Raw genomic sequence first — 12,417 nt, 5'->3', positions numbered from 1 at the left:
ATCCGCAACCCGAGCTCTCCATGGCCTAATTTGGGCAGACACTAGTCACGGGACGCGCTCGAAACTTCATGGCGATAGCCCCTCTTTTCAAATTCATCTTCCAAAGCCTATCATGTTATATGCCTACCCTACCAAAAGGCGCAAGGTGAAGGAATCTCAGCTATTTTCTGTAAGTGGATCAGGTCCTTTGAGTTCATTATAGTATTTGTAGGGAATTCGCCTGACATCAGCCAGCGTTGTGTCTTTGCAAGATGACCTTGAACGGATCGAGAACAAACCCTTTCGCAATTGTCTCTCCCTCGACTACCTTATCATCGACAATAGATCGTTTAGCCTCATCAACAGAAAGAGTTATTGCAAGTTCACATTCCCCAGAACCTGCGCAAAGGCTCGATCTACCCTCGGATTTTACCCCGGTGGTTGAGGTGGTGATTGAGGAGGCTAAAAGGCTTTACCAAGAGGTTGGGGTTGACCCGGTTGCTTTGGCGTTGACTAACATTTAATAGGCAAAAAACCTTTCAGAAGCCCCTAGAGTATCGTCTCACCTTGCGGTCCTCCAGAAAAGCCTTTCTGTTGGAAGGGTACATGACGCGTTAGTGGTGCCACTTGAGAATAAAAGAAAGACAAATATTATCGTCCGCGATGAGAGCGGGAGAGTGGAAGTTGGCTGGGTATGGACAAATTGTCTCTTCACCGATCATCTTACATATCTCGACATTGCAGAAGGCGAAAGGGTGGGAGCGGTAATAGTTCATTTCCCGAGACAGCAGTAAAGCCCGCTATGATACTTGAATAAACATAAATATCGACTATTATAATGGCGTATCGTGGCGATGTTGCCAAACAGTCCCCAAACAGATGCTGTTTATGGTCCACGCAGTGGCTTTGAAGGGTAGGACGTCCGTAATGTCAGGATTCAGCTTGGAGCCCGTCTTCTACGGACACAGGTAAACTCGAGAGTCGGCAGTCTAAAAGTCCGTCCAGGAGTCTAAATCATGCCCTAAAATCGTGTTTGGCTCATGTCTCATATCCACCATGCTTGATTGGAGCTGATAATTCGTAGTTTGGAAGTTGGACCAGGAGTCCAAATCACGCCCATGCTCTGGGAAGGGGTATGATGTAGTTGGATTTTCTTCGTATCCTGTGTTCGCTACAGTAGTTGCTTGGGATTGATAATTTGTAATTTGAAAGGTAGACCAAGTGTCCAAATCACGTCCAGGTTCTGGGAAGGGGTGTGATACAGCCGACTCTGGTCTGTATGCTATGTCGCCCGCAGTAGAGGCCTGCGATTGATAACCCATAGATTGAAAATTGGACCAAGTGTCCAAATCACGTCCAGTTTCTGGGAAGGGGTGTGATACAGCCGACTCTGGTCTGTATGCTATGTCGCCCGCAGTAGAGGCCTGCGATTGATAACCCATAGATTGAAAATTGGACCAAGTGTCCAAATCACATCCAGGTTCCGGGAAGAGTTGTGATGCGGTCGAATTTGGCTTCGAAGTAATGCTTTGCGGTTGGTAGTCTGCAATTTGAAAATCGGTCCAGGAGTCCAAGTCACGTCCTAAAATTGAAGCTGCCTCTTTGCTCATGCCCACCGCGGCCACTGGCTGGAATTGGTAATCTGCAGTTCGGATCTCACATCCTGAATTCGGCTCGCAATCCACATTCTCAGTTGCAGTCGGTTGGGTTTCATATAAGCATGACAATGCATTCATATTTTCAGAAAATCCCAGCGGGAGAAGCGTGTGATGTATATCCTGAGTTTGGTTTAGCTGTAGCGGCTGTTGGGATTGGTTTGCCGTCGATGATGTTTCATTCGCGGTTGTGTCAAGAGGAAGGGCCTTCCATGCGTTATATATAGAGACGAATGCTTGCTGAAGGAACGCTCGGTATTGGCTACTGTACTTTTCGTCCATATAACTTGCCAATGCCTCGATCTCGATCTCCTGGACGCTAACTTGTTCAAAGCTAATAACTTGTGAGCTTTTGTTTGGGGATTGGTAAGAGAGAGACAGCCTACTTATCAGTAGCATACTCAAAAGGGACCAGGATACACTCCCTTGGTTTCATCAAAGACCATCTTTCACCATACCGTTGGAGACGGACGCATGTTGCGCGTAATTTGGTTTGCATTGATGGATCTTGAGAGACCTTCTCCACAACATTGTCAACGGCCCTAGTGAGATACTTCTCACACCGAGACTGGCAAGACGTTTCCCTCAGACGTGATATTTCCTCATCGATGATGTTATGAAGGATGAACAGAGAGACCCTGCGGCGTAAAGGTTCTTTTCGGCGGACACGTCTTTTGCGAATTTGGTCTTTGCGAGTCTGTTTTCTTCGAGTCTTCAGGCTAGTCTTTCTCGACTTCTGATAGCTGCTCTCAGGACTAAGAAAATGATACAAAAACTCAACCTTGGTGCGGAAAGTCCTTCCCCAAAAAGCAGTTGCGTCTGTGGCCCAATCTCGAAGTTTTCTAGTATTCTCTTCGGTGGGTTGTGCCAAGTGCATTGTCAGTTTCATAAGTCGTTGTATTTGTTTGTCCGATAACTTTTTGCCACCTTCATTTTCCCAACCTGTGAACCAACTTTTCGGTTCCGGTGGAGTTGAGGTTCGGCGAAATGACATGGCTCGTGGTAAAAGGAAAGAGATTGAAGTTCGAGGACAGAGGCAGGGCTACCCTCACCTCCTGAATCCCCGCACACGGATGCCAAGAAGACAAAAGTACTCTGTCCGTGCGCAGATGATCCTTTTTGCCTGATCACGGCAGGAGCAGAACGTTCAGAGTCACTGTGAGAACTGAATAGATCTCCTCATGAGCAGGAGAACCTCTCTCCTATTAACCATGCAGTCTCAATTATACTTCCCGCAGTTCGCGAGGCACAGCTTCACTTAAGCCTTCACAGCCAATAGTAGAGCTTCCAGTTGGTGTTGTGTTGGATGGCGCCTGGACTTTATTTCAAAATCCACGGACCTTCTCTATGCAGTGGCTGCCATCAACTCTCCATGAGTACCATTGCGCCAAGAATGGAAGTCCGTTGGCTTGAGCTTTGCATACAAAAACATATCTTGTGCTTTTTATTGCAAGAGCTTGGTAATCATGTGCCGAGCAGTCACCAAGAGAGGAAGATGAGTGGACAGCTCTAAGATTGGTTCAAGACTAGCCGCCGTCATACTCAAACCTCAGCCTTTCACCATTTCCTGCCAATGGTATTGCGTTGTGCAAACAGGTTGGCCACCCACAGGAGAAATGCGCTAAGCTGTTGTGCGGGCTTCTAGTGATATTTATATGTTCGAGATGCTCCATCGAAACTCAGTCCATCCCATTGTTCATCTTTGTTTGGTGCCAAATTCGTTCAAGGTTGACTATTTACTTGATCCTACCATATCCTTCACTTACAATGTCGCGTCGAGCTTGGACCAGTGTTATGGAGGCCATCACTGGCCGGGGCTCTAAAGTCTGGGAAAAGTTGGTTAAACCAACAGTTGGAAGGGGGAAGACCCAGTGGCCGAAGTCCCAAAGTGACCTTGAAAGCCAAGGCGTCCGTTTTGATTACGACGGTACTATTGACGACAACGGTCAAGTATACCACAAGTACCAGGTTCAGCCTAATGCCGGGAAGATCCCTAGTTCCTGGAAAGAGTGGAGAGACAAGAACGGTGGGACTCATGCTGTCATTGGGACCGTCAAAATCAAAGAGGGTGCGACCAAAGACGAAGTTGAATCATCACTTAAATCTCTGGAGGAGAAGCTCTGATTTGAATGTTAGTACTCCTATTTGCGTTGCTTGCGGCTTGCGCCAGGACATCCTCTGTTGCTGACGGTTCACGCTGCAGAACTTCGCCTACCGCCAGTCTGTTTCTATGGAAAGAACCCTACTTGATCACGGTGTGGCCGTTCATGTAACTAGTGAGAGTGGATGGTGGAGCAGAAAACCCAAGGAGTTCCATTATTCAACGTATCTGAAATCAATGAATTATAAGTACCTAAAGTTCAGTTACAAAGAATCACGTGAGACAATCATGATATGAGACTATGAGTGTGAAGCTAGATGGTAGGGAGTTAGTTACTGAGTGTCGATTAGGATGTTGAGATTTTTGGTTCTCCACCGCAGACGCATCCGGCTGTCACATGAGAATTACCTCGGTGGCAGTTGAATCAAGGATATAAAGACAGTCACCACCCACTGTACTTATACAATTCTTTATTCACACAATAACCTTGGCAACCGGCCCGTCTAGTACTTTACGAGCTTAAGTATACGTACTTAAGGTTGGCTTACCTCCTCGCTGAGTTCCACACGACCGTAACAATCCCCATACTGACGCGACGCGTGTTTTCATCGAGCCAATCTAATTGCGGATCTTGGATTAGGAACGCTTGAGAGCTCAGCTTGTCCTTGCGAGTGAAGTGGTCACATGATAAGGCACCGGTAAAGGAAATACCTTTTTCCAGACCACCCTCACCACCGAGGTAGCTACACTTTGCAACGAACACTTTCCGAGAAACGCACCAATTTAGGATCAGAAGCTCTTATAACATGTTTCGCAATGTCCCACTATCTTTATTCACTCGGTCTTCGCGCTTCTTTCGCTTGCACGGAGCCCAACAGACCAGGAACATAACAGAATCTGCACACCAGTCAGCTCAAAACTCCAATGAGCTTTTTAGATACACGACTGGAAGATGGATGTATGTCTTTGCTTCTGCCTAATATAGTCGAGACTGACAAAATGTAGCTATAATGAACATTTACGGTTGACGGAACGTTATCTCGAGTTCGATGTACCCGCCCTCCGGAACGCCATTGCTGCCGCATCCAATCGTTCCAGTTCTGATATCGTCTCATTTTTTAAGCTGTCAGAGGGCGGATTCAACCGAGTGTTCCAAGCAATATTCAGTGATGGGAAACGCGTTATCGCTAGAATTCCGTACCCTTCCACAGGACCTGAACACTACACTGTTGCCAGCGAAGTTGCCACTTTGGACTATCTTCGGTTGCATGGAATTACCACACCCAAGGTGTATAGTTGGTGCTCAACACGAGCGAATCCTGTCGGTGCCGAGTACATAATCATGGAAAAGTTGGACGGTACCCCTCTGGGCGAGATATGGTATACAATGTCACCGAAGGACCAGCTCAGAATCATGAAGCAGATTGTTGAGTGGGAGGCGCGATTTATGTCCTTGAAGTTCCCTGCTTCCGGTAGTCTATACTATCGAAAAGATGTTCTTTCGGGAGAGGGCATTCCATTGTCAGATCATAGAGATCGCGATTTTTGTATCGGTCCAATAGCGCATTACAGTTGGTGGCATGAGAAAAGAGCCGCACTCGAAACTGACAGGGGGCCCTGTGAGTAGAAAACTCTCGCAATTATTGGGCTGAACTTATTTATGAGTTATAGGGTTATCATCAAACGACATCTTTCGTGCTGTTGGGGAACGGGAATTGAAGTGGGCTAAAACTTATGCGAAGCCTCGCCTTCCCTATGAACGCCTTCACCGAGAGATCCATGGTTTTTGTGAGGTTTCGCCGGATAGTCACATCAAGAATTTGTCCGATTATCTAATTTTGTCGCGATGCCTTGGCTTCGAAACAGGAAGCTCACTAGATCGACCGGTCATCCGGCACCCTGATTTCCAACCGAACAATATTCTCGTATCAGAGAGTAATGAAATTGTTGGGTTTATCGACTGGCAGCACTCTACCATTCTTCCTCTCGGAATTGCGGCTGGAATACCAAAACATTTCCAGAACTACGGCGACCCTGTTTCAGAAAAGCTCATTGAGCCTCAAATGGATCTTCCACCGAACTATGATACTCTCGACCAATCTGAGCAAATGTCAGTACAAGAGACTATTCGAAAACGGCTAGTCCATTTTCTGTATGCTGCGTTTACCAAGCGGTTAAATGAAGAACATTATGATGCAATATTTAACCAGTCTGTTATATTGCATCAACGTCTGTTTAAGAGTGCGAATACTTCCTGGGAAGGAGACTCGATAACTCTGCGGGCTGAGATGATCCGTGCCTTACAGAGCTGGCGGGATTTAATCGCAGAAGACTCGCGAGAGTATGACAAAGGGACATGCGCTGTACCTCCTCTTGAGTATCCGGATATAATTATTCATAACACTCTCAGGATAGATGCGCAACAGAAAGAGGCCGATACTGCCATGGAACAAATGCGACATGTCTTAGGTGTGGATGTGTTGGGCTGGGTTCCTAATGATGAATATCAGGCTGCGAAGGAAAAGGCTCGTGAGATGAAGGCTAAAATGCTTGAAGCGGCTGTAACACACAGCGATGTTACTGGGGTTCAAAGCCATTTCCCGTTCGACGACTTCCATGAGGACTCATGAAATGAGCCCTACGCAATATAGGCCTACGTTAAATGGCTTGCAGATATTATATCGATTCACATTGTAGACCATCTCTCCGTTCGTCAAAACGATGTCTAATGCTACAAATTGATCGGAAGGGCAACAGGCGACTGAGGACGGTATTCTGGAGCATTGCTGCAGAATGCCATGTTACAATCATCCCTGATCCACCCTCTGCTCACGCTCTTATCCGCTTTCTGGAGATCAAATGGGTTTGCTGCATCAATGTAGGGAATCCCTTGCTCTGGCCTCCAATGGCTCCTGCCTTGGTCGGAGTCGCTGAGATTCCACGGCAAACAGCACTTCAACCCGCGGAACTCGAGGCGAATGGTATGGCGATCGGAAGACATTGAATAATTATCCTTCAGGTCAAACCATTTTACCTGTATATTGTCTCCAGACACTATTTGGCGCTCGTCATCCATCTCATTGAACAACTTGTCGGCATATTGACTGATAATAGATTTGTCAATAATTTGTTCGAGTTCCATCATAGCTCTCGCCCGTATTTTCAGGGGCCATCGCTTCGTACGCCAGATCCTCTGCAGTCGACCAACATTTTTAACACAATCTGGAATGCTATGGGGGATGGCGACGACCCACATCTCGAGTTTCATATCTGGCGCGTACTCAGTATAGTACTCCTCTGGGCTCTTGATCCTATATAGCAGGCGTCTGGAGTCAGGCCCTATCATAAGAATCTGGTATCCGTCCTGAATCCAGGGCCGGAACCGCTGCATTGTGTGATCGACGTCTCTTAACGGGTGCAGGAAGTCGTCTTCGGTGACGTTGATGGTAGGGGAGAATTGTCCTCCGAGGGCTGCGAGGAGCGCGGCTGTAGCTGATGCGGTTGAATGTGACAGAATAGCATGCATTATCTCATAATAACCTTCATTGGAGAAAATTTCTCTGAGAGTCTCGGCCATGGTCAATGACACAATTAACAAGCAGGGTCAGAGACTTTATGATGACCGTTGGCAGCGACAATGATGCAAGGATAACGGATAATGCCTGCCTGCTCTTGGCCGGTTCCAAAGGCACAGAGGAATGGTGCTCTGTGAATAAGTATCTGCGACATTAAAATATTAGAAGGAAAGCGCCTGTCCTTGCTTCGTTAGTGGTCCCGATTCTAGACCGGATATCCAGTAAAGTTTAATGCCGTCCTCCTTCACCACGCGCCGCGCCACGAGCTAAAGCCGTGGCCTGTGATATAGGCTGCGTAGTCAGGATGTTGCCGCCAGACAACGTCAGAACTAAGGATGTGGTCATTGAAGTGGGGACATAACGTTAAATCTATGGATGGGCCACGAAAAAATGGCCATAAAATATGTGAATCATGGCTCTTAGGACTGAATTAAAGGTGCCATTATTCATATCCCCCACGCCTTTTCTTTTCCCCCCCAAATTATCACCAGGCAAAATGGACGCCCAAATCAATGACGAAGACTTTGAGCAGCTGCTACAATCACTTGATGATATTCCTCCGGGTATCTTGCCCCAGGATGGAATGTACCCTTTCAACTTTCATGAACCATATCCTAATGTCCCCACCTTTGTTGACGCAGGCCCTCTCAGCACGTCAAAAGGTGGTAGTACTTGGGACATAGAAATGCAGAATGGAGAGCTAAAAGCTCGGGTGGAGGACCTGGAGAAACAGTATGAATATCCGTCCACTTTTAACTTCTGTTCCTGACCAATCATCAGGAATAAAGCATTTATGAGGTAGGAAGTGTTTTTCTGTTCCAATGTTCCGATACTAATGATCCTCAGCTTAATAAAAGATCTGAGGACGTACCTTGACGGTGTCCAAATATGGATGGAGCAGGTCTCAGGCGTCCTACAACAGCGCCTGGGCGAAACAATTGAGTTGGCCGCAGAGTTAGGATCAGACGCATGATGTCGTTGACACTTGGTGGGGGAGACTTCTCTGTATTTAAAGTACATAGCTAGTCCAACAAAATAACTTCATCGAAATCAAACATAATGACAGTCCGATAGGAAGCAGGCTGTGATCGCTTTCTTTGTGACCTTCGCAGTCCTGTAGACTGTGCTTCACGGCCAGCCCTGCTCTTTCGCTGCCTAGTTGCTCTCCCTCTTGACCGTGTTTTAGAGTTCCGGGGCTGTTGTTTTTCCACTCTCGTCTTGCGCATAGTCTCATCATCTGAGATGATCATCACACTCTGTTCTCGTTGAGATCTTGTTATAGTATCAGGCTGCTGTGTCTACACAAGGGTTAGCAAGCCGAAGATATCACAGGACGGGAAGTGGCCTCACTTGACTGAGTATAATATCATGACTTGGGTCTGCTGCAATATAGCCATCCAAAGGTGCTAAATGCTCGGCCCAGAATGAAATTGAAGATGCAACAACTTCAGCCGTGTCCACCGTGTCGACGGGCATAAGATCAAAGGAAGGAGATATTGGGGAATCGGCAAAGCTTTCCCACCACCCAAAGAAATCAAAGTCTTCGATATCATCTCCAATATCAGGCGTACTTGACGTAGACATGATTGAGCGTCGATACAGTGGTCTTGAGTTGCCGAAGGTGATAGTAGGAGTGTTGGAAGATCACAGTCCGAGGCCGGGGATGAGCATGTTCTTATACCTCTATGCTTTTCCCTGTGAACCAGGCTCTTTGTTTCATCCAGTATTCGTTGGACCAGATGGATTCGCTAGAATCACGCAGCCTTCCTGGGCTGTGTTGTCTGAGCAAAAATGGCGCATCCGAAGGACTCACGAGAGCCAACAGTCTGTATAGGTCAGGGCAAGACATTGCCCCACATCCTATCACTTCGTTGGATCTGCCACAGATTCCGCCTTGGAAGCAGCGGAAAACAACAAGACAGGGAGACTAACCCCTATCCTAGAAGATGACGACACCTAGCGGTGCAGCTGGTCGTAGCCAACCATACATCCTCCGATTGCAGGGGTCACTGGCAGTGATGGAACGGGCTGTTGTCTGCGAGAGAGTGGCGAGGCACCATGGCGGTAATGGCAATGCAATCCTCGGTTTGCTCTTAATCTTGATTCTAGGATAGTGAGGATAGTTGCATCTGTAGATTCCGTTGCATCATCACGAGTGGCCACTGAAAGGTTGGTAAACCTATCAAGGGTATAAATAGCGAAGATTCAGTGACCAGGGAAACAGGGCCCAAGCTCCCTGTAAGGGACTATGAGTATATACTATAGCTATATAAGAGCTGAATTTGAAGGTTTTGAGTGGTTTTGGCCCTTGGAGTTGCTTACTAAACTAGTGCGACCCGCAACAGCATACAGTACCAATGATGGCACAGTTCCTGAAGCTTGGCATAGGCAGTTGTGGATAGGACCCGTCGCAGAGCCAACCCACGCCGACCACAAGACTCAACAAGGTGGGTAATACCCTGCATCTTTGCGCGCGGGGCGTAGCAACTCGTATTATTAAAGACCTATTAAAAACCGTATTAGTCGAAAAAAAGTTGCACATACTGTGAAACTCCGGCGTGCCAAACTGTGGTGTTCTGGATCTGTGGCTCTGCACTGCTTCAAGTATATATAGCATGTAGAAGATGGAATCAATTCAAAAATCCTACAGTCTTATCTCAATGATTAAAAATACTCTACTTTTCTCTGCGGCTGTCCTCGCGCATTCGTGGGTTGAGGATCTCTCTGTGGTGAGCAAGGATGGGCTCCAGCTCGGCAAAAGCGGATATGCTCGTGGAAATGGTAAGCTTGCAGAAACTAGAGTCCTGCCATGCTTACCGGAGAACAGTCCAGCGCTCAGATCCAGCCTTCAATGATGCTGCGATGACGTACATGCTCCCTACAGTTGGAGCTCAACTCCTGCCTAATGACCCTATTTGTGCACCGGCGCAGAGACAATCTATTCAGACTTCAGGGAGCCCGGTTCTGCAGGCAGCACCGGGAGACCTTGTCCGACTCCGTTACCAGGAAAACGGTCATGTCACACTTCTATCGACAACTCCCGGAAAGTCATCGTCTGGCCGGGTCCATATATATGGCACATTGTCACCGTCAGCAGAGGACACCTTGGTTGGCATCCATAAGACGTGGAATCCCCAAGGCACTGGAGGTGATAAACGTGGGTGGTTACTCGGCATTTTTGACTTTGATGATGGGCGCTGCTTCCAGGTGAACGATAGTCCAATATCTAAGCAACGGCAAGATAAATATAGTCACCCTCCAGACCCTGCACAGGGAACAAACTTGTGGTGTCATGATATAATTACCATTCCAAACACCATTGACAGCACGCTGACACTTTACTGGGTGTGGGACTGGCCGAGCTATCCTGGGAGCGTGGATGAAAAGCAAGAAATCTACACCACGTGTATTGATATCGAGATCAAGCCTAATTTTAGCAGTAGTTGTTAATAGGTAGACAATTCATGATGAATAACTCCGAGTCCTATCCACTGAGGGTCAGCATTTGCAAGATGCTGTCTCGTGGTACTGTACCCGATGCAGCTCTGAAGTAGACATTGCGGCAGTCCTTCTGGGCCTTTCTGTCCACCTGGACATCTACCTGGAAGAAAATCTCAAGTCCTAGTAGCACGCTGGTTGTTTCAGCTTTGAAACTGAGGGCAGTGCTGGGCAGCAATATTTTGGTGAGGCGATTAGGGTGATCAAAGCCGAACTATACTAATGGCAGACACTTTGCTATCCCACTCCGTTGAGGATAATCTGGCAAGAGCTGGCTGCCAGATACAAAGGACATGCACACAGGGATTATGACAGGAATTTTGCATCAATTCGTTGATAGCTGCTCGATTTAGAAGCTGTCATTTAAGTAAATACATTGTTAAGCAACTGCTCCATGCTTTCTTCCGGAGAAGGAGATGACTTAACCCTGGCCTTTAATTTTTTGAGATCATCCTCAGTTCCTTGGTAAAGAATATTGACGATTGTCTTTAGAGCCTCCTCAATTTGCTGGGCTTTTTTTAGAGTTTCTTTCCGGCGTTTGTCTTTGCTCGGATTGTAATGGCAGCCAGACTCCGTTCTCGCACACTCATCACACGGAGATGATCCAGAGCACTGAATTTATAAATGTTATTTAAAGCCAGACTTATTGGTTTATTAACCCACCTTAGTACGCTTTATTTGACAAGAATTGCAAGCCACTGACTGGCGTTTTCGCTTGAGCTGACTTGGCTCTTGGACATCAGCGGGTCTAGACAGGGCGGCAGGGAGTAGCGGCTGGAAGGAAGAGCGGTTGGCCATTATTTTAGATGGGCCGCCAGGCTGGCAGGTATTCAACGAGAAACATTCTCCAATAAGTTTTAGATCGCCCCGAGCTCTATTAAGTACCGCGGCTGCACTTATTATCACCTCCTTAAGGGAACAAACAAAGAAACTTATGGTTGCTTCGGTAAGACTGCAGCGTGAGTGTCACAGGCTGTTTGCTTTTCCCAAGACAAAGAACTGTCTTCTAAACCTACGTAACAAGATTAGGAGTGAAGAGAAGAGTTTAATATTTTTTAGTGCATTGATATTATTTACAACTGGTCTGAAACCACCTATAGCGCTGCTGAAATCCTGCCTTTATAATAAACAAGTATGGTCTACTGTTCCCAGGCCAGTGGGGGCTTTGGACAGTCGGAAAGTGCTGGAAATTAGGAGGTCGGAGCAAACAGCCAAGTAATAACCCGAGATTTTCCGATTGTACTAGTCAAAGACTCAATCCCTTATTTAGTTCAAGGATATCCGGATTTGCTGTAATGTCTCCGCCAGTTCAACATCGGTCAACCACTTAGTCGATCATAAGTCAGGCCATGGGACTTGATTAGTGAAGACGCTTGCTCGTGTTCCCTCAAAAATGAAGGGCTTCGGTTGAACACAGTCAACCACCGATGACTCCACATGGCCACGAAGCGCCAAAAACAGGGAATCCATACTCCTAGGCAACCTGTTGAACACATTTCACCTCATTGTTTGTGACAACCCGCGAAGTGGGTGCCACCACAGCCCCACTCTGATGTAGACTTTTGCGTGCTTAGCGAAACCGTTTCTGAGCCAAGAAATCTGATACTTG

The 12,417-nt window shown here is 47.1% G+C and overlaps 7 protein-coding genes across 7 annotated transcripts; 4 read left to right on the top strand and 3 right to left on the bottom strand.

Moving 5' to 3' along the window:
• The first annotated feature begins 106 nt into the window (after positions 1-106).
• BDV17DRAFT_111057 (uncharacterized protein) lies at positions 107-871 on the top strand. Its single transcript, XM_073753848.1, has 3 exons — positions 107-169; positions 235-461; positions 507-871. Exons 2-3 carry the CDS (start codon positions 252-254, stop codon positions 771-773), a joined length of 477 nt encoding a protein of 158 aa, XP_073620334.1. The 5' UTR covers positions 107-169; positions 235-251; the 3' UTR covers positions 774-871.
• On the bottom strand, positions 862-3,320 carry BDV17DRAFT_111095 (uncharacterized protein). The gene is made up of 2 exons (XM_073753850.1): positions 2,021-3,320; positions 862-1,968 (listed from the first exon to the last, which is right to left on the bottom strand). Exons 1-2 carry the CDS (start codon positions 2,626-2,628, stop codon positions 969-971), a joined length of 1,608 nt encoding a protein of 535 aa, XP_073620333.1. The 5' UTR covers positions 2,629-3,320; the 3' UTR covers positions 862-968.
• Positions 3,321-3,401: 81 nt separating this feature from the next.
• BDV17DRAFT_287157 (uncharacterized protein) lies at positions 3,402-3,758 on the top strand (the record flags this gene model as incomplete). Its single annotated transcript, XM_073761099.1, has 1 exon — positions 3,402-3,758. One exon carries the CDS (start codon positions 3,402-3,404, stop codon positions 3,756-3,758), a length of 357 nt encoding a protein of 118 aa, XP_073620332.1.
• A 742-nt stretch (positions 3,759-4,500) lies between these two features.
• BDV17DRAFT_111109 (aminoglycoside phosphotransferase family protein) lies at positions 4,501-6,416 on the top strand. Its single transcript, XM_073753851.1, has 3 exons — positions 4,501-4,693; positions 4,741-5,354; positions 5,407-6,416. Exons 1-3 carry the CDS (start codon positions 4,542-4,544, stop codon positions 6,363-6,365), a joined length of 1,725 nt encoding a protein of 574 aa, XP_073620331.1. The 5' UTR covers positions 4,501-4,541; the 3' UTR covers positions 6,366-6,416.
• On the bottom strand, positions 6,416-7,508 carry BDV17DRAFT_111091 (uncharacterized protein). The gene has a single exon (XM_073753849.1). It carries the CDS (start codon positions 7,310-7,312, stop codon positions 6,467-6,469), a length of 846 nt encoding a protein of 281 aa, XP_073620330.1. The 5' UTR covers positions 7,313-7,508; the 3' UTR covers positions 6,416-6,466.
• Positions 7,509-7,806: 298 nt separating this feature from the next.
• BDV17DRAFT_287154 (uncharacterized protein) lies at positions 7,807-8,283 on the top strand (the record flags this gene model as incomplete). Its single annotated transcript, XM_073761098.1, has 3 exons — positions 7,807-8,042; positions 8,091-8,108; positions 8,157-8,283. 3 exons carry the CDS (start codon positions 7,807-7,809, stop codon positions 8,281-8,283), a joined length of 381 nt encoding a protein of 126 aa, XP_073620329.1.
• A 2,843-nt stretch (positions 8,284-11,126) lies between these two features.
• BDV17DRAFT_252113 (uncharacterized protein) lies at positions 11,127-11,624 on the bottom strand. Its single transcript, XM_073756502.1, has 2 exons — positions 11,472-11,624; positions 11,127-11,420 (listed from the first exon to the last, which is right to left on the bottom strand). The coding sequence occupies exons 1-2, from the start codon at positions 11,604-11,606 to the stop codon at positions 11,172-11,174; spliced, it is 384 nt and encodes a 127-aa protein (XP_073620328.1). The 5' UTR covers positions 11,607-11,624; the 3' UTR covers positions 11,127-11,171.
• Positions 11,625-12,417: the final 793 nt, after the last annotated feature.

Source organism: Aspergillus undulatus (genome assembly GCF_047715775.1).
Source record: "Aspergillus undulatus strain CBS 261.88 unplaced genomic scaffold BDV17scaffold_3, whole genome shotgun sequence".
Taxonomy (NCBI): domain Eukaryota; kingdom Fungi; phylum Ascomycota; class Eurotiomycetes; order Eurotiales; family Aspergillaceae; genus Aspergillus; species Aspergillus undulatus.
The sequence above is the reverse complement of the archived record's forward strand: the minus strand, read 5'-3'. Positions and strand labels throughout refer to the sequence as shown.